The sequence below is a fragment of the Callionymus lyra genome, chromosome 2, assembly GCF_982586985.1.
Source record: "Callionymus lyra chromosome 2, fCalLyr1.hap1.1, whole genome shotgun sequence".
Taxonomy (NCBI): domain Eukaryota; kingdom Metazoa; phylum Chordata; class Actinopteri; order Syngnathiformes; family Callionymidae; genus Callionymus; species Callionymus lyra.
In genome coordinates this window covers 14,358,714-14,380,760 of record NC_141819.1, presented here as the reverse complement: position 1 = coordinate 14,380,760, position 22,047 = coordinate 14,358,714, and the positions used below count along the sequence as shown (strand labels likewise).

At 38.6% G+C, this 22,047-nt stretch overlaps 5 protein-coding genes across 5 annotated transcripts; 2 read left to right on the top strand and 3 right to left on the bottom strand.

Moving 5' to 3' along the window:
- Nucleotides 1-27: 27 nt before the first annotated feature.
- Nucleotides 28-3,388, top strand: ctbs (chitobiase, di-N-acetyl-). Its single transcript, XM_087783604.1, has 7 exons — nt 28-211; nt 777-915; nt 1,088-1,296; nt 1,358-1,529; nt 1,604-1,701; nt 2,836-2,997; nt 3,069-3,388. Exons 1-7 carry the CDS (start codon nt 44-46, stop codon nt 3,255-3,257), a joined length of 1,137 nt encoding a protein of 378 aa, XP_087639730.1. The 5' UTR covers nt 28-43; the 3' UTR covers nt 3,258-3,388.
- Nucleotides 3,389-3,400: 12 nt separating this feature from the next.
- On the bottom strand, nt 3,401-9,496 carry spata1 (spermatogenesis associated 1). The gene is made up of 12 exons (XM_087785546.1): nt 9,437-9,496; nt 9,271-9,377; nt 9,082-9,199; nt 8,955-9,008; nt 7,117-7,450; nt 6,789-6,882; nt 6,670-6,727; nt 6,505-6,604; nt 6,316-6,441; nt 4,849-5,021; nt 3,611-3,709; nt 3,401-3,545 (listed from the first exon to the last, which is right to left on the bottom strand). Exons 1-12 carry the CDS (start codon nt 9,494-9,496, stop codon nt 3,408-3,410), a joined length of 1,461 nt encoding a protein of 486 aa, XP_087641672.1. The 3' UTR covers nt 3,401-3,407.
- Nucleotides 9,497-10,702: 1,206 nt separating this feature from the next.
- On the top strand, nt 10,703-12,181 carry LOC148085395 (guanine nucleotide-binding protein G(I)/G(S)/G(O) subunit gamma-5). Its single transcript, XM_087783600.1, has 3 exons — nt 10,703-10,888; nt 10,996-11,124; nt 11,991-12,181. Exons 1-2 carry the CDS (start codon nt 10,808-10,810, stop codon nt 11,119-11,121), a joined length of 207 nt encoding a protein of 68 aa, XP_087639726.1. The 5' UTR covers nt 10,703-10,807; the 3' UTR covers nt 11,122-11,124; nt 11,991-12,181.
- A 49-nt stretch (nt 12,182-12,230) lies between these two features.
- On the bottom strand, nt 12,231-15,481 carry rpf1 (ribosome production factor 1 homolog). The gene is made up of 9 exons (XM_087782535.1): nt 15,175-15,481; nt 14,932-14,988; nt 14,785-14,865; nt 14,613-14,708; nt 13,341-13,494; nt 13,142-13,224; nt 12,880-13,061; nt 12,677-12,803; nt 12,231-12,400 (listed from the first exon to the last, which is right to left on the bottom strand). Exons 1-9 carry the CDS (start codon nt 15,427-15,429, stop codon nt 12,359-12,361), a joined length of 1,077 nt encoding a protein of 358 aa, XP_087638661.1. The 5' UTR covers nt 15,430-15,481; the 3' UTR covers nt 12,231-12,358.
- A 935-nt stretch (nt 15,482-16,416) lies between these two features.
- dnase2b (deoxyribonuclease II beta) lies at nt 16,417-21,186 on the bottom strand. Its single transcript, XM_087783595.1, has 6 exons — nt 21,057-21,186; nt 20,819-20,993; nt 19,318-19,396; nt 18,436-18,597; nt 17,017-17,214; nt 16,417-16,927 (listed from the first exon to the last, which is right to left on the bottom strand). Exons 1-6 carry the CDS (start codon nt 21,152-21,154, stop codon nt 16,587-16,589), a joined length of 1,053 nt encoding a protein of 350 aa, XP_087639721.1. The 5' UTR covers nt 21,155-21,186; the 3' UTR covers nt 16,417-16,586.
- Nucleotides 21,187-22,047: the final 861 nt, after the last annotated feature.

Sequence of the window (22,047 nt, the reverse complement as noted above, 5' to 3'; positions counted from 1 at the left end):
ATTATGTTTGACCCTCGGAGGACACCGTCTTAAACTCGAGTACATGGAACGTCTGCGCAGATTATTCACCGCAAGAATAAGACAAAGTTTTTGGCTAAAAATGTCACCGTTTCTTGTGATTTTGTCGTGGATAGTAGTCGTTGTGGCGTCGGACTGTCCTTGTGAAACCACACAAATGTGCGAACAGATTCGAGAGGAGCGAGACTTCGAGGTAATGACGTCAGCGTTTGTTTTTGTTTCTCACTTTATTCTCACTTTATTCTCACATGATCGTCTATTAAAAAACACTTTAATTAAGGATACATTGATACAAGAAGACAGTGGTTTGAATAACTTTTAATATGCAAAAAGCAAGTGGGTTTTGCTTTGATTTTCGATTTATTTTAAAATAAAAGTAAAACATTTATACATTCGAAAGTGCGTACCTTAGTTCAGTAAGTTTGACTGAACTGTGGTATGTGTGTCTGTTTTTTTCGTTATTGCTTTGTTCTGTTTTTTCAAGTCAACTTCCTCAATGTCTCTTGACTTTTTTTTTTTTCAAGCCACTTTTGATTCAATAGGCATTAAAATATTTTAATAAATTTAGAATCATTATTTTGAGTTCACCCTTAAAAGTATATACTTTATTGAATATTGTTTTGATTGTTTAAGCGCTTTGTGACCCTGGTCTGGAAAAGCGCTATACAAATAAAAAATTGCTTACTTTTTTTTGTTACTTTTTTCTAAAGACATTAACAATTCAATTTGACTGACATGTGAATGTGTGCTGCGTTCAGGTGTTTGTGTTCGACGTCGGAAAAAAGACATGGAAGTCGTACAACTGGGACCTGGTGACCACGGTGGCCATGTTCGGGAAATATGACGCAGAACTCATGTGTCACGCGCATTCCAAAGGCGCGCGAGTCGTCCTGAAAGGTAAGAATCTTGATTCACATTTTGATTTATATCAAACTTTATAACAGCTTTATTATAATGAACAATGATGTGTAAAAGTGTAATAGAATATAACAAGTTTGATAAAAGAGATTTTGTTTTCTGTGGTTGGTTTCTAGTGTTGTGTTACTACATCTCCGTCTCTTTCCTAAAGGTGACGTTCACCTGCCACTCATCGTTGACCGAAGCGACAGAACCGCCTGGATCACCGAGAAGGTCCGCTTGGCCAAGACTCAGTTCATGGACGGTATCAACATCGATATCGAGCAGGCGGTGGATTTGAACTCGCCTGAGTATTTCGCTTTAACCAGCCTGGTGAAGGAGACCACGGAGATGTTCCACAGAGAGATCCCAGGCTCACAGGTTCATCTTTGAGAACACGTCTTCAGAGAAGAAAAAACATTGACCCGTTGCTCTTCACTAGGTGTCGTTCGACGTAGCCTGGTCGCCCGAATGCATAGACAAGCGCTGCTACGACTACGTGTCTATTGCACGGTCGTGTGATCTGCTGTTCGTCATGTCCTACGACGAGCAGAGCCAGATCGCCGGCGACTGTATCGCGAAGGCAAACGCACCGATAGCTCAAACGACTGAAGGTTTGTGGTCCAGTCGTGTGATCGGCTCATTGTCGTTGACTCGGATGATATGTTTTTTTTTATTCTCTTTAAAGCTTACGACCTGTATTTGAACCTGAGCATCGATCCCAAGAAGCTGCTGGTGGGTGTTCCCTGGTACGGCTATGATTACCCCTGTATCAACTTCTCACAGGTGAGATCTCAGTAGCGTCTTTAGCTTAAAGGTCAACTCCTGACTCTCATGTTGCAAATGTTGAAGTCTTTTTTCTCCAAGATGCAGTAAGTCTCTCAACTGACCATGTTTTCAACTTATTACTTAAGAAAGTTTGTCTGAAATTTCGGCGAACGAGAGGTTACGAGAGTCCATTACGACGTAATAATGGCTTCGCTCCTCCTCCAGCCAGCTGTAATCACACCCCCCGCTTTGTATATACAACAAGTCCCTTGGAGGTTGGAGACTCCTGAGATTGATGACAAAACTTTATAGTTGACCAATCACAGCAGAGTGGCCGTGGTTATGGTGAACAAGATTTAATCTCCAGAAAAACAAAGTGTTTTCAGTGGGCGGGGCTTAAGATAGTTTCTTAATGTCAATATTTCAATGAAATGAGAGTTTTGTACAAACAGACACTGATGATACAATAGAGTCCAACATCTATTTAAGACACACTTAAATCAACACATTAGTTGAACTTATTTGTATTAATAAAATATATACTTTCTTATATTTTTCCAAGGTTGTGGGTGAACTCTTACTTTAATGTTAATGTTTGTTTTTTTTAAATAAAAATCTAATTAGCATTAGGATGTGACTCGAGACTCTTAAGGTTTTCTCAAAATCCCAATAAATAAACCAGCAGAAATAAGTAAGTAAGTAAGTAATTTTAATTTGTATAGCGCTTTTCCAGACCAGGGTCACAAAGCGCTTAAACAATCAAAACAATACTCAATAAAGTATATACTTTAAAGGGCAAGATAAAACTGATAACACAACAGGAATTCCAGAATAATACAATAAATAAGTCAAACACAAACTCGGTATGGAATCAGTTCAGGACTCCCGCAGTGTTTTTGGTGAGATGTGTTTTTCACAAGTTTAAATAGTTTATTTTGGTCACTTTACTGTTTATTTCTGAAGGTTGTTCTGTGAAAATACTGTCAACAATTTGTACACAATCTCATTGATTATAGTTTTGCATTCATTTTATTATTTTATTCTTTCCCGAAATCCTTTATTTTAGGTTAGGTTAGGTAGAACTTTATTGATCTGTCAGGAGACGTATTCCAATTTTTTTTTGTGGCACAACATGATGATCGTCTCTCTCAGGAGGGGGTCTGCACTATTCCCAAAGTCCCGTTCCGTGGCGCCTCCTGCAGTGACGCGGCGGGGAAGCAGAAAGCCTACAGCTGGATCATGCAGCAGGTCAACAGCTCCCTCTCTGGCCGACTGTGGGATGACACCCAGAAGGCGCCCTACTTCAATTACAAAGTGAGCAGCAACACACACTGGCTTTGAATTCACACCATGAATTTATTTCAATTGACACCATTTCATCTCAGGATTTAAAAGGACAAATCCACCAGGTTTGGTACGACGACCCGGAGAGTCTTTGTCTGAAGGCGGACCTGGTGAAATCCAGAGGTCTGAGAGGCATCGGCATGTGGAACGGGAACATCCTGGACTACAGCGACGACCCGGTCGCCAGGCAACAGACGGCCATGATGTGGAAGGCTCTCCTGGGATGCTAGACTTCCCTCCACAAGTTGTTTTGTCGGTCGACACGCAAAACCTCTTTGTTGACATTCCACTGGTGGACTGAGATGTTTCTCCTTCTGTCATGCACTGAGCTTATTTTACATGAATAAAAAAATCTACTATTTCTCTAGTTTCATCTTTTCTTAACTGTTCATCTGATGTTTCTTTTGGCCGGAGCTGCTTTGGACCGTTGAGGTGTTTCCCGGATGAGAAGACTGACTCTTCTTCTGGGCCAGCTCGGCCTTCAGCGCCCTCAGCTCTGTGGCCGCCTGCTTCCTCAGCTGCCACAGAAAAAAACCCACGGGTGAGTATTGATCGTCTGGAGGTGTCGGCGTCGCTCAAATACCTTCATCTCCGTCACCAGCTTCATCTTGCCGTCCTCCACCTTCCTCTTCAGCTCGTCGATCTCGTGGCTCTCCGTCAGGATCTGGATGATGAGCTCGTTCTGAAACGAACGCCATGTTTGGACGAGAAGATTTGCAGAAGAAAATGCAGCGATAACGCTGTTTCTGCTGAATCTTTAAACTGAAATACTTGAAAGTATTTTATTAGTATTCAAAGTAAAAATGTGTGGAAACAGAAGAAAGACTGACGGGAAAACATTGAAATGAAGTGAAAAAGGTTGAGACGAAGAGAAAAGAAGGAAAGGAAGGCAAAGAAAATAATAGTATTTGTAGTTGAGGTAGAAGTAGTAGAATTAGTAGTTGTAGTGGGAGTATAAAAATGAGTAGAAGTAGCAGTAGTAGTAGAGGTAGCAGAGGTAGAATAAGTAGTATATGAATTAGTAGTAAAAGTAGAACTAGTGGGAGAAAAAAAATGGAAGAAGTAGTGGTAGAAGTAGTAGAAATAAAATAATTAGTATATGAATTAGTAGTATAAGTAGAAGTAGTGGGAGAAGAAAAATGAGTAGTAGTAGTGGAAGTAGTCGTAAAATGTGTAGTAGATGTAGAATTAGTAGAAGGAGTAGAAGTAGAATTAGTAGTAGAATAAGTAGTAGTAGCGGGAGTAGAAAAAGTAGCAGAATTAGTAGTAGAAGTAGTAGTAGAAGTACAATAAGTAGTAGAAATAGCAGATGCAGCAGTATAAGTATTAGTAGTGGGAGTAGAAAAAGAAGCGGAATTAGTAGTATAAGTACAATAAGTAGTAGAAGTAGTAGTATACGTAGTAATAGAAGTACAATTAGTAAAATCAGTTGTAGGATTAGTAGTAAAAGTACAAGTATGATTAGAAGTATAATTAGCAGAAGTATTAGAAGTAGTAGCAGTAGCCACAAGTGATTTTAAAGTAGAATAAAGTTTCTAGGTGTGAGTAGATTAATGTACCTGAAGGTCAAAGTTGAAACATGAGTTGAAGACGTTTCTCATTCAAGTGAATGGGGAAAAAAAGGGAAGAAAAAGAGGAATAGAAGAAAGAGTAGAAGAGATAAAAGAAAGCTAGAATATAGCCAACATTTCGGGAACGAGTTTAATTGATAAACGTTTGGTTCAAATTTGACAAAATTTGTAGGAGGAGACGCGGCACAAAGTTTAGGTGAGAAGAAGTAAAGATAGTCTTCACACTATGACAGACACTGAGGCTTCAGACCTTGTCAGACGAGCGGCTCTTCCTGGGTTTGCTCCTGTGGTCTCTGGCCTGCAGCTGGTGCAGCAGTTGGTTGTAGAAAGTTTCCAACTCTTGCCGGAGATTCCTCAGCGTCTCCTCCAGAGGTGCTGTGGCTTTTTTAGTTTCGAAATACTTCTTCTTCCAGCTGTCGCGCGCTGCAGGTGTTTTCACAAGAGGAAGGAAACGTTATTTAAAACTTTTTGTTATTAACCGTCGACCTCTATTATTATTACGTGAAGAACAAATTGATTCACTTAAAGATCAGGAAAACCTGCATCATGTTTGGACTATAATAATAATAAGAAAACACAACCATAACAAAAATAAAATATACATAATAGTAAAAATATATATACAGTTCATTTAAAAAAAAAAAATCATAATAAATTTTACTCCTACCAAATGATAACTTTTCTTGTCATTGTATTCACACCATTGAGATCCTGCTTTTCTCTTTACATGTTTTTATTTTAATTCTTCTGACCTGAACTTTCTCGTTTCCTTCTAAAAAATTTATCCAATTTTATTCATCCAAATTTTTATCAATTAGGCTCGTTCCTGAAATGCAGGCTATATTCTAGCTTTTTTTTTTTTTATCTCTTCAACTCTTTCTTCTATTCCTCTTTTTATACCCTTTTTTCACCCCATTCACTTTACCTTTGACCTTCAGGTACATTCATCTACTCACACCTAGAAACTTCATTTAACTTTAAAAACACTGTCTACTACTCATTCTTCTACTACTAATTCTACTACTTGTTATACTTCTACTTCTACATCTACTACTAAGTATACTACTTTACTACTAATTCTACTACTTCTTCTACTCCCACTACTACTTCTACTTCTACTTCTACTTCCTCTACTCCTTCTACTCCCACTACTACATATTCTACTTCTACTACTTATTCTGACCCCACTACTACATCTACTACTAATTCTTCTTCTTCTACTACTTATTATTCTACTACTTCTTCTACTACCACAACTACTACTTATTCTACTTCTACTACGTATTCTACTTCTACTACTTCTGATACTTCTGATACTAATTCTACTTCTTGTACTACTACTTGTACTTCTGCTACTACTACTTCTTCTAATCCCACTACTACTACTACTTCTTCTACAAATTCTACTACTTCCAATACTTATTCTACACTTACACTTTTTATTTCTTTTTATAATCCATGAATTGAAGAAATGTTTCTTGGATATCAATGCTAACTTCTGCACTTCTGTTGGTAAAAGGAATGTGTTTCTGGTTTCTTGTTTTATCTATGGGTCAAGGTGACCCGACATGCCCGAAAACAAATGTAATTGTTTATCCCTTGTGTTATCTTGTCTGTATTGAGGTCTTTTTGGGTCATCTTGACCCAGGGATAACACAACACGAGTTAAACCTACTCAAGGCCGAAGATCAAACCCCCTGAACAACATGGGGCCCACCTTGGTTCCGTCGGTGTCTGTTCTGGGCCAGCAGGTCCTTCCCCTTCCTCAGCAGCTCCTGCCTCTTCCACTCCAGCTTCTTCCTCTCCTCCCTCACCAGCCTCACCTCCTCCAGCAGCTCCTCTCCTGCGAAGTCGCACAACACACTTGTACTACTCGCCCACTGTTCCCGTCCATCCAATCACTCACTGCTGCTGAAGAAGACGGGGGGTCCGGGTTTATGATCGTGGGACGTGGTCCCGGGAGATGTGCAGAGGACGGGCTGAGACAACACAGCAGGACTTTGGGTCTTTGAGGAGAAACAATGAGGAGTTTATAGACCACGGTCTGAAAAGAACTTCCGAGACACTTTACCGCTCTCGTGTCTTTGCCGCGGGTGGTGGACCCCGATGCTTCTGGGGGTTTCATCAGCCTGTGTGGAGAGTCTGTCAGAGGTCCAGGAGACACGTTTTGGCGTGGATCTGGGTCAGTACCTGTCTTCGCCGTCTGATCCTCTCTCCTCTCGCGTCTGGTGTTGAGTCTCCTTCCTGCTCCATCCTTCCTCCTCCAGGGACATCTTGGTCTGAGCTGAAAACAAAATCATTCTAGTGATGATCTGGTGAAGCTTCATGAAGCAGTGTCATTATTTAAGAGTCCACTAGATGGCGGTCTCTGCACTATTTTCCTTTGTTTTGAACAACTGTTCTAATGAAACATCATTTTTAAAACTGATGGCGCCACCTACTGACCTCTTGACAACATGACACTGTTTCGTGAAGCTTCATCAGAGCATCACTACCCGATGTGGTGGAACGTTTGTACCTGCGTTGTGTTGCTGTGGACGTCTGCAGCAAGTCTCCTTCTTGTCCGAGGCTTGGTGTCCATCATCCGAATCGGAGGAGCTGAAGTTCTGACCGCCCTCCTCCTCCTCCTCCTCCTCCTCTCCGAGGCTCGGAGAAGCAGCAGCGTGTTGGGAATACTGAGGTAAACGGGGAAATTTCAGACGCTCTTTAGGTTCCGCTGGAAGGTTCCAGGGTTTGGGTGGGTAGTAGTGGTGGTCCGGAGAGCTGCTGCTGGTCTCCGGGCTGAGAGACTCGGAGCAAAAACTGCTTTCGTTCTCCAACTTTGGCAGCAAGTACAGCTCTGGCTGTGGAGCCTGCAGGCCGGAGATCCAGTTATTATAGATTAGATCAAACACTTTGATAAAATAAAAACAAACAATATTAAAAACATTCATCTCTTTAATAGAAATAACTTATTATTATTACTATAGTATTACAAAGAACATCGTCAAGTGTCACCATTATGGACTGATGGTCTGAAGCTTCATGAAACAGTGTCATGTTGTTTAGAGGTCAGTAGGTGGCGCCATCGGTTTAAAAATGATGTGATGTTTCATTAGAACAGTTGTTCAAGAAAACAGAAAATTGTGCAGAGACCGCCACACTAGTGGAAAATAATGACACTGTTTCATGAAGCTTCATCAGAACATCACCACTATTATGGTTTGTAAAAGGAAGTGCATGTGGAATCATTTAGATTTAAGCATTAATATTTATGTTTATTATTATTTCATTAGGATATACTGAAACTATACTGAAAATATAAAAAATTGAACTAATATAATAAAGATACATAATATGTTTATGATAAAAATTTAGTTTATATAACATATATAAAAATGGAAATGTATCAATTAAGATCATTTGTATTTATATTTTCTCTTTTTTTAAAGGCTTTCAATTCTTTCATGTGACATTCATCTTTTAAAATTGTTACATGAAAGATTTTTGTTTGTTTTATTTGATGACAAATTTTACAAAATGAAAAATCTTTTCTTTGCAATTATTTCTTTGTTTAAGATTAAACATAATCCCTGTATATAAGAAATCATAAAATATACTAAAATTTGCATTGAACGTGAGGAACATTTAACTCTAAATCATTCCGTCCCAAACTGTTTATTGATACTAAATTTGCTGTGTGGTTGATATACACTTAAAATTCCAATAATTCATACTTTGATGAAAAGTATTGAAAAGTCAAATATGACCAGAAATGTAATTTTATTTAACTGTTAAATTATCTCTTAGTAAATATAGTAGTGATGGTCTGATGAAGCTTCATAAAGCAGTGTCATTATTTTCAGAGTCCACTAGATGGCGGTCTCTGCACTATTTTCCTTTGTTTTTAACAACTGTTCCCATGAAACATTTTTTTTAAACAAATGGCGCCACCTACTGACCTCTAAACAACATGGCACGGTTTCATGAAGCGTCATCAGACCATCACTAACATACAAATGTATGTACACGTTTAAAATGATGCCAGGTTTCATTGAACTAGTAGATCAGAGCCAAAGATTATAGTAGTGTGCCATCTAGTGGTCTTTAAAATCCACTGTATCATGATACCTAGTGATGGTCTGATGAAGCTTCATGAAACAGTGACATGTTGTTTAGAGGTCAGTAGGTGGCGCCACCAGTTTAAAAATGATGTTTCATTAGAACAGTTGTTCAAAACAAAGCAAAATAGTGCAGAGACCGCCATCTAGTGGACTCTGAAAATAATGACACTGTTTCATGAAGCTTCACCGGACCATCACTAGTAAATGTGTCCCATACCTACTTAGAAATGTCAAAATGAGATGTTTAACGTACATATGGAGGAGCGAAGGTTTTGACTTTCAGGTCCCGCTCTTGGCTGGTCTTCACCTGCAACACAACACCTAGTTTTGATCCGTCCAGATCCCCGGTGACCCCTGAGGCGGAGACACCTTCCTCTTACCAGAGCCAAACTGCGGCCCAAACACTTCAAGAAGGAGAACTTGTCGATGTTCCTCTCGGCTCCGAGAAGAAGAGCCAGATCGCTCCTCAGGGACTTCAGGGTGACGTCGGGATGAACTCTAGCAACGACAGAAGATCATTTTGAAGAAGAGTTGATTTGAAACGACAGGCCTTAGAAAACATGCGTCACCTGATGAACCCGGTTGATACGAAGCTGTCTATGGCTTCGGATGGAACTTTATTCAGCTTCATGTTCCACTGATCCTCCGGCACGTACAGCACGTGCAGCTCTACGAACTGATCGACAAATTCAAAGGGAAAAATGTGATTTTAAAATGTAAAATCTAGTTACATACCTTACAGCTGTTTGGTCTCCTCTCCTCGGGGAAGCTCAGGGACTCGCAGGACAGTTCCATAGCACCGGTGCAGAGACACTGAGGGGGAGGACGAGCGGGATTCCAGTAAGTTTTACACTTTTACAACGATCCCTCTTTTTGTTTGCCTGCCGTGTAACCACAGACGGACAGAGAAGGCTGGCTTTTATGAGGGTGCCAGCTCGGTTGCTCTGGTGGGGACCAAGACCATTGAGCAACAAGAGACTCACTGACACAGAAACTATTGAGTTGGCTTGTTGTTGCATGATCGGACCGGGATGTCTTTTAGCCACCCTTTTAAAAAAAATGTGTACTGAAATGTAAAGTGTGTTTGTCTTATGTGTCCTAATCTTTTAAAGTATATATTTTATTGGGTATTGTTTTGATTGTTTAAAGGCTTTGTGACCCTGGTCTGGAAAAACGCCCTATAAATATAAATAAATTACTAACTTACTTACTATGAGCAACGTCATGTACTTTTTGTTAGTATTGATAGATTGATTTGATAGAATTAGTTTAGAAAAATATCTTTCAAGAGAGGTATCGAAGTGAAAGTCATTTTTTTTTGCATGTAAAATAAGCGACGACTTTAATTTACTAAAGTATTTCCATTTAATTTCGGGTTTTACCTTACTATTTAATTCGAAAAAAAGTAAAAACAACAACAACAAAAACAATAATAATAGAAGTATTAGTAAAGTAGAAGTAGTAGTGGGAGTAGAAGAAGTAGTTGAATTAGTAGTAAAGTAGTAGAAGTAGAAGTAGTTGAAGAATTAGTAGAAGTAGTAGAAGCAGTAGACACAAGTGTTTTTAAAGTTGAATGAAGTTTCTAGGTGTGAGTAGATGAATGTACCTGAAGGTCAAAGGTAATAAAATACATTTTTTTTAATTGATTCCTTTTTTTGTTATTAATATTTCACTCAGGTTGAGTTTTTATTATATGGATACATTTGTCTTTTTAACAAATCGATACAAGCTAAAAACTGAAATCTGAGTTTAACGACATAAAGAGGTCATAAATAAAAATCTGTTAAAAAAAAACTTAATTATTGATAACGACTCATAGTTGTAGAGAACAGTCGTAAACCCCGGATGTTAAAATTTAAAAACAATTAAAAATGATCGAATACTGGGGGTTTTTCTTTGCTATTATCCAGAAAACATCACCCAAACTAAAAAAAAAAAATTCGATGACATTTTATTATTTTCCAAAAGAAATCCAGGAGACGCGCCTCGTAAACCGGAAGCGGCGGCGGAAGTAGTTAGTAGCCGTTAGCCTCCTCGCTACATCAACAAGTATCCGCCGAAAGTTCAAAAGTTGACATTAAAGCAACAGAAAAAAAAAACATAAAAATGTCTGGATCGTCGAACATCATCGCGATGAAAAAGGCCGTCAAACAACTGCGACTCGAGGCGGGAATCAACAGAGTGAAGGTACAGAAATAACTTCATTTTTTCTTGGGGCGTTTCTGTGTCACCGGGTGTTGAAGTGGATCCTGGTGTTGATCTGGATCCTGGTGTCCCTCCTGGTGTCCCTCCAGGTGTCTCAAGCCGCCGCGGACCTGCAGCAGTTCTGCCTTCAAAACGCCCAACACGACCCTCTTCTGACCGGGATGTCTTCCAGCAACAACCCGTTCAGACCCCAGAAGGTCTGTTCCTTCCTATAGCTGGTGAGTCTGGAGTCTTAGTATCATTTTACACTGATCTATTAATGATTGACACATGTTTACAAGCAAACAAACACTTTAATTGTTGCTGTTTGTGTGTGTTTTCTGGTCTGAAACATTTTTAAATGATCATTTTTAATGGGTAAACAGCTAAAATAACATGCGACTAAAACATATGTATCTCTTAGACTCTGTAGTCTTTCCACAAAATCGATTTTTATCTATTATTTTAGACTCGAAAGATCAAGTAGATGTTTGTTAAAATAACAAAAAAAGACACTGAGTGTATGGAACTACATTTTGGCATGTATTTACAAACGAAAAAATGTTTTTTTAAGTTTATTTTTCTTACAACTGACACGATCACAGACTATTTTTGCATTTAGTTACAGATTGTAAATGGATACCTTTTGAGCGTTTGGTATTCTTTTTTTTTTTTGCATTAAAACAATACAGAAAAAATAGTATTTCGTAGTAATGTTTAAAACTAATCAGTTGATTTACCTTAACTTACTTTGACAAAACTGTAGTAAAACAATGAAATTGTATATTCATGTTTTTGCATTAAAACAGTACATAAAAATAATAGTATTTCATAATACTTAGTCCAAACTGTAGTAAAACAATGAAGTTGTTTATTGGTAAGAAAATGGTAATTCCTAACCTAAATAAGCACCACATTGGTTCTGATTTTCTTTTTCTTATTTTGTGTCATGATCTGTTTACATCACCGACAATAAAAGTTTGTTTCTGAAATTAAAACGTCGATTTTAAAGGCGAGCTTTGGCGCCATCTTTTGGATATAATAGTTATTGCAATAATAACTGAAGGTTCCTTTGAGTCGCTTTAAGTCATGAATCTCTTCACAGATGTTTCACGTGGACCCAAGAATAACGACAGACATGGACCTGAACGCCTCACGACGGAGTCATGAACCCCCCCCACCATTTCAAGTTATGCAAAAGAAAAGAAACAAATTAACAATTCTTAGCTGACTTCTAACACACCAATGCCTTTTTGAAACGTTTGTTTGTTTTTTTATAATAAAAATTAACTTTTGTCTCTTGTACAAATGATCTGCGACACAAACCGGAGGCGACAGAGACTGGTCACATACTTTGATGTTTAATAAGTGACACCAAGAGTTGTCTTCAGTGACGGTTCGTTCAAAAGAACAAGAATAAAGAGTTCATTTTCTAAAAAAAAAACATCCACACACTGTTGAGAAGATCCACGATCACAGCTGGAACTTGCGTCTGCAGGCGTCCATCTCGTGGCGCTGAGAGTGAGACACAAAATGGAGTTTAATTTAGCCAGTAGACGATCGAGGGACACGAGAAGTAGTGATGTCTGATGAAGCTTCATGGAACAGTGTCATGTTGTTTAGAGGTCAGTAGGTGGCGCCATCAGTTTTAAAATGATATTTCATTAGAACAGTTGTTCAAAACATAGGAAAATAGTGCAGAGACCGCCATCTAGTGGACTCTGAAAATAATGACACTGTTTCATGAAGCTTCATAAGAGCATCACTACTGAGATGCGTTGGTCGACTCACCTTCAACACCCACTCGTACTCTCCGTACTTGGAGTCAAACGTTCCTTTCTGCAGCGAACGCAGCTTCATCGTGAAGCGAGGGCCGAGCTCCTGGATTCCAACCTTCTTCTCGTTCTTAAAAATATACCTTTGGAATAGAAAGAAAAGTTTTGAAATGTAGTCATAAGACGACGATGAGGGAATAGCATGAGTGTAACTTGTACCTGTGGAACCTGAAGAAGATGAAGTCTCTCTGGTTGTGGAAGGTCGCGACCTGTCGACCCACGAACTGAGGGTCCTGCGGGAAGAGGGCGGCGAGCAGTCGCCCGATGTTGTGACCCAGACGCGTGCTGAAGTGGTTGAGGATGACCTCGGGGTAGTGCGGGGTCGGCTCTTTGCCTCGTCTCTGCGGAGGGACGGGGGGGTTTAATGAAGACGACTCTCGACAACTTTGAAGGATGAAGCGGTGAAAAAAAGAAAACAAACCTTCATCTCTTTGCGTAATCGAACGCTGCTGAGTTTGAAGTGAGCGGTCGGTCCGTTAGGAAGATGACACACGACCATACCGTCTTAGACACGGTGAAGGAATCTAGATGAATAAAGTTGTGAACATTCTCCAACACGGCGTGAAGATTAAAACGCAAAAAAATGTTCTTGATTTCCTGGAAGTTGTTTTGAAGGATACTGGGGTGTCGCCGGTCCTCGTTCACGACTATGAGGTACGTGAAGTCCCGGGAGACGCACTGTGGGACGACCTTCTTCAGAGCCAGACCTCGTCTGTAGTACACGTATGCGTTGGGGATGACGGTGGCCATCTGCTGGCAGAGCTTGACGGTTCTCTGCAGGAACAACAAACATCACTTACACACATAAACCACCTTAACAACGTATTTTTATAATGTTTCATATATTTTCACTAAAGAATTCTTAGAAGTATTATGGACCTTACATCCATCTATCTATCCAATAATATTAATCAAATACTTGTACTCATTTTACTTGATTACTCAAGTACTTTGTATCATCAAGTATTCACCAATTAACAAGTTACCAAAATACTTAATTGCAGTTTTACTTGAAAGTGATGTTGGCGATAGGATAGATTTACGTAATGTTTACTTGTGTCTATTTTGTCACTTGTTTTCATGTTTTTTTTGTACTAGCAACTTATTTTCCCCTGTAAGCTTGGATTGCAAATGTACTGACAATTTGCTAAACAATTAAATATTTATTCTATGGTAATGTAACTTTCTTTTTGTCAGCATTAACCTGATTAAATAAATATTAAAAATCTTCCATCAATATCCAGCACTAGTTTCAAGTCATTTAATTTTTTTTTAATTGCATTTGTGTCAAGTATTTGACGACTTTCATTTACTAAAATACTTCTATTCAATTGCAGTTTTAACTTACTTATTAAATTTGAAAAAAGTAAAAAAATATATATAATAATTATGGAGTAATAGTGTAAGTTATTACAAAAAAATATTTACTTGCATATTAAATTGGAAAAAAGTAAAATAAAAATAAATAATAGTTATGGAGTAAAAGTGTAACCAATTACAGAAAAAATATTAGAGATACAAGAGTCAATTAAAAGGTAATTAACAAATACCTTGGAACTGTTTTACTTTTTTTGTTGGAATTTTTAATTATTAAATTCTATTGAAAAATGTACCAAAAAAAGAAAAGAAGAGAAAAAGTATTATTTTTGCTTGAGGGCTTCTTGATTTGATTACTATTTTATTAAAGTGTGCTTTTTACAATATTATTTTTAAGTACAAATGTTAATTGTGTTTAAGTATTTTCTTCTCTGGGTGTTTGTCTCAATTACTTGTATCCAACACAAAAGTGTGAATATGAGAGAGAACTTCTCGTCATCATTTTTGTCACTCTTAACTTTGTACATACATAGTGTTTATATTTTGTCGTAAGAGTAAAAATAAAGTCTCCTCACCCCTTTGGGTCTGTCTGAGGTGGTGATGAGAACTTTGGGGTTTATTATTCCATTGAAGTATGCCGAGAACTCGTCGGTCGCCTCATCAAAAGCCACCTGAAGAAGAAGAAGAAGAAGAGGAGAAGGTCGTCAGATGGATCGTTCCACGACACACGAGCAGATCCATCATCACCTCCTCGTCTTCTGGGTCCACCATGGTCTCGTCGTAGACTCTCTGGTTCTCTATGGTCTTTGGAACTTCTTTCGGCGGAGCCTAGAATCACCAGTTAGAAAGTTACATAAAACATGTTTTTTTATCTGAATTCAACAAAACACTTACCTTGTCTCCTAAAGCCTTCCTTTCTTTTTTCTTCTTCTTCCTCATCTGCAGCTTTTCCTAGAAAACAATCATCACCCATCAATATTATTGATCGAGAAACGTATTTGTTATGAAAAGTTAGGACAGTTAATCCATACGAGATGAATTAATGAAACATTATCATTTTTTTTAACAAGACAGCGCCACCGTCTGGATACCGACGGCACAGTTTTGAAAATGCGCTTCTTTGAGAGTCAGACTCACTTTCCGTTTCTCCAGCTTGAACTTCATGAACATGGCGTGTCGTCTCTGCTTGTTCTTGATCTCAGACATGTTGAAGGCTGGCGGGAAGAGCGTCTCCTCCTGCTTCACCTCCTGCTTCACCTCCACCACCTCCACCTCTTCTTTCTTAGCGCTCTTCATCTTGCCTTTCTTTTCTTTCTTTTCCTTCTTCTTCTTCGTCTTCACCTCCACCTCCTCGGTGTCGTCGCAAGTCACCGCTACTTCAGTAAAATCCATTTTGAAGTCGTGGTTCTGTATTGACAAGCTTTCACGTGTGTTTCGTCCAGGAGTGAGGTCACATCCGGGGGAAGTGAACGTTAAAAAACAACAACAACCACAAAGTTGTGCGACACCTAGCGGCGTGGAATGATAATGCTTTTTACGACATAAATTGTGACAAGATTATATTTATGATTTTTTCTAAAAAGAAAACCGCGGTTCGTAAAAAGTATATATATAAAGTATTGGCTATTATTATTATATTATTATTATTATAATACTGTGGCTATTGGAAAAAATAACCAATAAAGTTCTACCTTACCTTAAAGTTCTACATTATAAATATATATATATATATATATATATATATATAAATATATATATATATATATATATACTGTATATATATATTTTTTTACGAACGAAAGAAGTTATATATATAATTATTCTTTGTTTGTTCAGTAGAAATAAACCGATACAAACGAGAGTTTTGGTCATGATTTTTAATATAAAAAACATGCTTTGTGCTGGAAGTATTTTTGACCTGTTACATTCGTTTCTTGAACTCTATAGGGATTATTTTAGTTTTTTTTAAAACAATTAATCAAAAAAGACAGTTATATATACAGTATATAAACGTGAATTTAACAATGATTTTAAAATTCGATTATGTTTAATAAGACTATTAGTGAGAAATCCCACTATATTTTTATTTTTAAAGTACATTTTAAAGGTTCTATTGGTTCTGTTTAAACCAGTCTTACCCAGGCAAGACTGAGATGATTCCAGAACATCGAGCTAAAAAAAAGTTTCACCTGTTGATGATTCACTGACAAAAACATGATTTAACCATGTTTTTGTCTCTGGGTCAAGGACCTCCCTGGCTTCCATAAATACAAATGCAGTGGTGGAGGTCGTTCACCTTGACCCAGAGACAACACACGGGATGATGATTATTATATTTCTTAATGATTTATTAATTGCTTATTTAATGGTAGATGCCACTTTAATTTGATTCATTTTATTTCATAGTATTTTATTAATCACATTTAATTTACATTTATTTCATTCTTCTCAGTACTGTCATCACCACGCAAACACTGGGAATAAACATGTTCTGATTCTGAAACATGTCAACCAGACTTGTCCAGATATGTCCATCGATTCAAACACTATCAAGTCGTGCAGTGGATGTACTGGTCCACCATCGGCCTGAAGGCGTGGTAGATGACCGGGTTGTTGGTGCACAGCAAACCTCCGGCGCGCCACAATTGCGTATTCTGTCGGTTGAGATCCCCGAGGCAGGTCACCTGGTCTCCGTGGGTCATGGACACGCACCACTTGGAGTGGTCTTCGAGGGACTTGAACAGGACCCGACCAGGCATCTTGATACGATTGATGTTCATGGCGTGTTTGGGCAGCGAGCAGTTGGAGGGCAGGTCTTTAGCTTCTCTCTGCCAGGACTGGACCAGAAGGTCGGACTTAAGGACCTGAGCCACCCACCCAACGTATATGTCTGTGAGGATGTGATGGATCCATTAATAGGATGCAAATGAATCTATATTTACAGAATTTAAATAAACATTTGGACACAAAGTATCGTACCGTCCACAAATTTATCAGACTTGACAAAACTGGTGAACTTCTCTCCCTCGGCAGAGACCAGCGCCGTCTCTCTCTTGACTCCAGGCCTCGGAGGACTTCTGCCGCCGCACAGCTGGACCAGGTCTGGGAAGGTGCTGGAGAAGGACGGCGGCACCGAGCAGTTGTAGAAGTGAGGCCGGAGAAACACCATCTGTTGTTCTGTAGAGGAACAGACAGAGATAAACAGTAGTGATGGTCTGATGAAGCTTCATGAAGCAGTGTCATTATTTTCAGAGTCCACTAAATGGCGGTCTTTCTTTTTTTCCCCGCATTTGTCACATCTTTTAACTTAAATAATTCCATCAATCTATCCATCCATTTTTTTTCTTGCTAGCTTTATGCGCTGAAAGCAGATGATTCTACCTGTCTGATTCTCCCATTTTGACATTACACTAATGTTAGACCCCTCCCCCTGCCCTTAGATACTTAAAATTTTTTTTTATTATTCAATTTTTTAAACTTTTGTTTCGTACAAATGTTGCATTCTACAGGCAGATAAAACCTATACAATACCCATCCATGCATCCATCAATTCATCCACTCGTCCATCCGTCCTTCTGTCCATCCATCCATTTGTCCTTCTCTCTATCCATCCACCCATCAATCTGCATTTCTATCTATCTATCTATCTATCTATCTATCTATCTATCTATCTATCTATCTATCTATCTATCTATCTATCTATCTATCTATCTATCTATCTATCTATCTATCTATCTATCTATCTATCTATCTATCTATCTATCTATCTATCTATCTATCTATCTATCTATCTATCTATCTATCTATCTATCTATCTATCTATCTATCTATCTATCTATCTATCTATCTATCTATCTATCTATCTATCTATCTATCTATCTATCTATCTATCTATCTATCTATCTATCTATCTATCTATCTATCTATCCATCCATCCATCCATCCATCCATCCATCCATCCATCCATCCATCCATCCATCCATCCATCCATCCATCCATCCATCCATCCATCCATCCATCCATCCATCCATCCATCCATCCATCCATCCATCCATCCATCCATCCATCCATCCATCCATCCATCCATCCATCCATCCATCCATCCATCCATCCATCCATCCATCAATCTGCCATTCTATCTATCCATCCATTCATCCATCCATCCATCCATCCATCCCTCTAATTTTTTTCCAACAACCCATTTCTTTTGTCTTTTTTCTAGATTGTCTTAATTTCATTCTGTCACGTCCTCATCTTTGCACATTTCGAGAGACAAGAGTTTCGACACATTATGTCGAGGTCAGGGTTAACAGTATGTCAGCGATGTTGACTCTGGCAGCACTGATAGCGTTGACCAACAGAATTCGGAGGGAGACGCTACGCTCTCCGCGACCTCACCGATGTTGAGAAACTGCTCGAAGAGGTACGTCACGCACAGCGCCGTCTGGCCGTAGAACATTCCACTCGGCGGGTAAACGTAGCCCTTCTCGGGAGCCGAGGAGAAGTGGGGGATACTGTGCGACATCCAGAAACCCTGGGAGCGGTCGAAGAAGAGAACCCCTGAAAGGGGGAGAACAAAAAAAGCACAAATGTTTGTCGGGTCAGGTCGTCGAGGGTCAACCGGCGTGCTCTTTGAACGTTTCCTCACACATACACATTACATAACTTTACAAAAGTCTTTCATGTGGAATGTTTTGCTACTTTTTAGAGACACTTTGAAGAGGATAAGAAGGACAACTAATGGTATGAAAACGAGAGCTGAATGAAGAGAAGGTGATGGTGGAAATAACCAGAAAAAGTTGACAGAGATTTAAAGGTTGGAACCGTTTAAGAGAATGGAGAATTTGCTTATTGGTTCGACAAGTATGTGGAGACAAACAAAAAGTGCTTTAGCCATAATGTGTGCAGATGACTTATAGTGACTTTAGAGAAGAGCAGGAGAGGTCTGTGATGGAGAACAGGGACGAGGGTCAGTAGAACCGAGACAGAATTGTAAAACGGGTCTAGTATTTAGGATTAAACATCTAGAGAAAATAAAAGGAGGTGCAGAGTTTGAGATCTGTGATAGAAAAGGAACCCGTTGTATCCTACAATTCAGAGACAGTAGTTCTGACAAAAAGAGTCAGTTGAGGACGTTTTTATTGGGACCTTTGACAAAAGACAGGAGTTTGGGACAAACTCAGGAAAGCCGGACAAAGATGCGGGACGGAGGACATGTTGGATTGTCAAGCAATCCCATAGTAAACAATACAAAAACTAAACGGAAAAAAAATGCGTTACCTTTAGTGTGTCCGTATCCTTTGATGTATATCGTGTCAGGTGGTGCATCGTTGTAGAGCGCATAGACTGAGCTGTTGGACTGACATATTGGATGAAACATATTTGTAAATTATTTTCCACAATAATACAATAAAAAAAAACATCAAAGAGACAAATGGCCAAAATAAGTTTTCACCACATGAACGTCTGGACTCTCATTCGTGGGAAAACTCATGACATATTAGAGAGCCAATGTTTACTGCCTGCTTTTGAGTTCTCCCAGAAGAGTTAAAATAAGTTTCTCGGGAGAGCAAAGTCTGGGTCTCTTTGCTGTGGCTGCTGCCCCCACAACCCAACTGTGGATAAGCAGTAGTATCTGTGTGTCCAGTGGTCCCTTGTTTATTGGGGGGGACACGTTATAAAACCCTCCGGCACTAAAGAAATACACACACACTCTCTAAACCTAACAACATTTTAACTAACATTTAATAATAAATAATTACAATTTAAACGGACAAGGTATACATTAACAACATTTGTTGTCTTCAAAAAAACATTGCATATGAGGTGCCATCCCCCTAAACAATGTTGACCTGATTAGCTACTGTAATGCTTTGCCGCCCAGCTAATCAATCGAAGATGTCGACCCCTTGGAAATAACAAACAAAGAATGTCAATACAATATTGTAGATGAATAGATAGATATATAGACCGACAGACGGACGGACGGACGGATGGACGGATGGATAGATAGATAGATATATAGACCGACAGATGGATAGATAGATAGATAGATAGATAGATAGATAGATAGATAGATAGATAGATAGATAGATAGATAGATAGATAGATAGATAGATAGATAGATAGATAGATAGATAGATAGATAGATAGATAGATAGATAGATAGATAGATAGATAGATAGATAGATGGATAGATAGATGGATGGATGGATGGATGGATGGATGGATGGATGGATGGATGGATGGATGGATGGATGGATGGATGGATGGATGGATGGATGGATGGATGGATGGATGGATGGATGGATGGATGGATGGATGGATGGATGGATGGATGATGGATAGATGGATGGATGGATGGATGGATGGATGGATGGATGGATGGATAGATGGATAGATAGATGGATAGATGGATAGATGGATGGATAGATGGATAGATGGATAGATGGATAGATGATAGATGGATAGATGGATAGATAGATAGATAGATAGATAGATAGATAGATAGATAGATAGATAGATAGATAGATAGATAGATAGATAGATAGATAGATAGATAGATAGATAGACACATTATGGACAACTGTATATGTTTTATTTATTAAAAAATGCTAATTGAGACCCTTGGCAGAGGTTTAGACTGTTTCAGTTTCAGTCACCAATATTGGTTTAGGTTCCTCTGTGTAGGTTCATTAGTCAGTTCCTCATGAAATACATTGAACTGCCTTTGACTTGTTACAGTTTTAAACACACCTCATCATTCCCATAATTCTCTCACCTTGTACGCTCCCATCTGGTACAGCTGGTTCAGTGTGTTGGCCAGCGCCCCCTCACTCATGTTGACCATGAACCGACTCCTAGTCCACCGTCCAACAGAGGAGTCCAGAAACATGTAGTCCACGCCACTGCTAACCTCGCCGATCATGTACTTGGGAAGCTTGTAGACGATGAACCTTGTGACGAGTTAAGAACTATTAGTCTAAACATTCTCTTGAAAACCCTCGTTCTCAACTCACCAATCCACAGGCTCGCCGGCTTCATTCCTGCAGGAGATCTTGGAGCCGCAGCTACGCAGAAAAAGAAACCATAACCACAGAACGATTTGAACAAACATTGTGAACGTCTGACTCCTAAAGATCAATCTGACTTATATGTGAAAGTTTATTTACCCACCAGGGAAACAGGAAGTGAAGCCATTTTGATCACATGATTAGGCAGGAGAGGAAGTTGAAATATAGAACGTTCTCTGTCCAAGAGAAGAAGAAATGAAAGTTAATGATTTATTAAAACCTTTTTAAACTGCAGTCTGCAAACATGCCAGATATTATTTAAAAAAAAAATATATATATATATATATTAGACCTAGAAGTAAGTAAGTAAGTAAGTTTTATTTGTAAAGCGATTTTCACAGACCAGGGTCACAAAGCGCTTAAACAACAAAACCTTAGAGATTGAAGATCTCCGTCAAGCCCCTGATATTGTCTTGCATTTATTTGATCGATACAATCTCTAACCATTTGAAATATTGTTGTTGTGTACAGTCTCTAAAAAGGTTTGTGGATCTGGATGGAACACCAGAACAACACAATTTTAATTCCCTTGTCTGATTATTAATATTATTGTGTGAATGCTGACGGTATCTTTTCACACCTAGAAACTTCATTCAAATTTGAAAACACTTGCCTACTTATTATTACTACTACTACTACTACTACTACTTCTACTACTTCTTCGATTTTTACTAATAAATCTACTTATACCGATACTACACATTCTATTACTGCTTTTACTAATTCGACTGCTAATTCTACTAATACTTTACTTTTACTACTAATTATTCTACTACTTATTCTACTAATACTTTTACTACTAATTATTCTACTACTTCTTCTACTCCCACTACTGCTTCTACTACTGTTACTTCTACTAATAACTCTTCTACTTATTCTACTCCCACTTACTACTTAATTTTTCTACTTCTACTACAAATTATACAACTTTTTTCTT

Bases quoted from the DNA above. Each gene is read 5' to 3' on its own strand.
- LOC148085395 (XM_087783600.1), top strand. From the start codon at position 10,808: ATGTCTGGATCGTCGAACATCATCGCGATGAAAAAGGCCGTCAAACAA. The intron at 10,889-10,995 runs GTACAGAAATAA...GTGTCCCTCCAG, and splicing joins CGGGAATCAACAGAGTGAAG to GTGTCTCAAGCCGCCGCGGA.
- dnase2b (XM_087783595.1), bottom strand. From the start codon at position 21,154: ATGTTTGTTCAAATCGTTCTGTGGTTATGGTTTCTTTTTCTGCGTAGC. The intron at 20,994-21,056 runs GTGAGTTGAGAA...ACTCGTCACAAG, and splicing joins GCCGGCGAGCCTGTGGATTG to GTTCATCGTCTACAAGCTTC. The intron at 17,215-18,435 runs GTGAGGTCGCGG...GTTCCTCTACAG, and splicing joins CGAGCAGTTTCTCAACATCG to AACAACAGATGGTGTTTCTC.
- spata1 (XM_087785546.1), bottom strand. From the start codon at position 9,496: ATGGAACTGTCCTGCGAGTCCCTGAGCTTCCCCGAGGAGAGGAGACCA. The intron at 9,378-9,436 runs GTATGTAACTAG...TTTGTCGATCAG, and splicing joins GGAGACCAAACAGCTGTAAG to TTCGTAGAGCTGCACGTGCT. The intron at 3,710-4,848 runs GTCTGAAGCCTC...CGTTCGTTTCAG, and splicing joins AGAGCCGCTCGTCTGACAAG to AACGAGCTCATCATCCAGAT.
- ctbs (XM_087783604.1), top strand. From the start codon at position 44: ATGGAACGTCTGCGCAGATTATTCACCGCAAGAATAAGACAAAGTTTT. The intron at 1,297-1,357 runs GTTCATCTTTGA...GCTCTTCACTAG, and splicing joins GAGAGATCCCAGGCTCACAG to GTGTCGTTCGACGTAGCCTG. The intron at 1,702-2,835 runs GTGAGATCTCAG...CGTCTCTCTCAG, and splicing joins CCTGTATCAACTTCTCACAG to GAGGGGGTCTGCACTATTCC.
- rpf1 (XM_087782535.1), bottom strand. From the start codon at position 15,429: ATGGATTTTACTGAAGTAGCGGTGACTTGCGACGACACCGAGGAGGTG. The intron at 13,495-14,612 runs GTGAGGAGACTT...TTGTTCCTGCAG, and splicing joins CCTCAGACAGACCCAAAGGG to AGAACCGTCAAGCTCTGCCA. The intron at 13,062-13,141 runs GTTTGTTTTCTT...GTCCCTCCGCAG, and splicing joins GATTACGCAAAGAGATGAAG to AGACGAGGCAAAGAGCCGAC.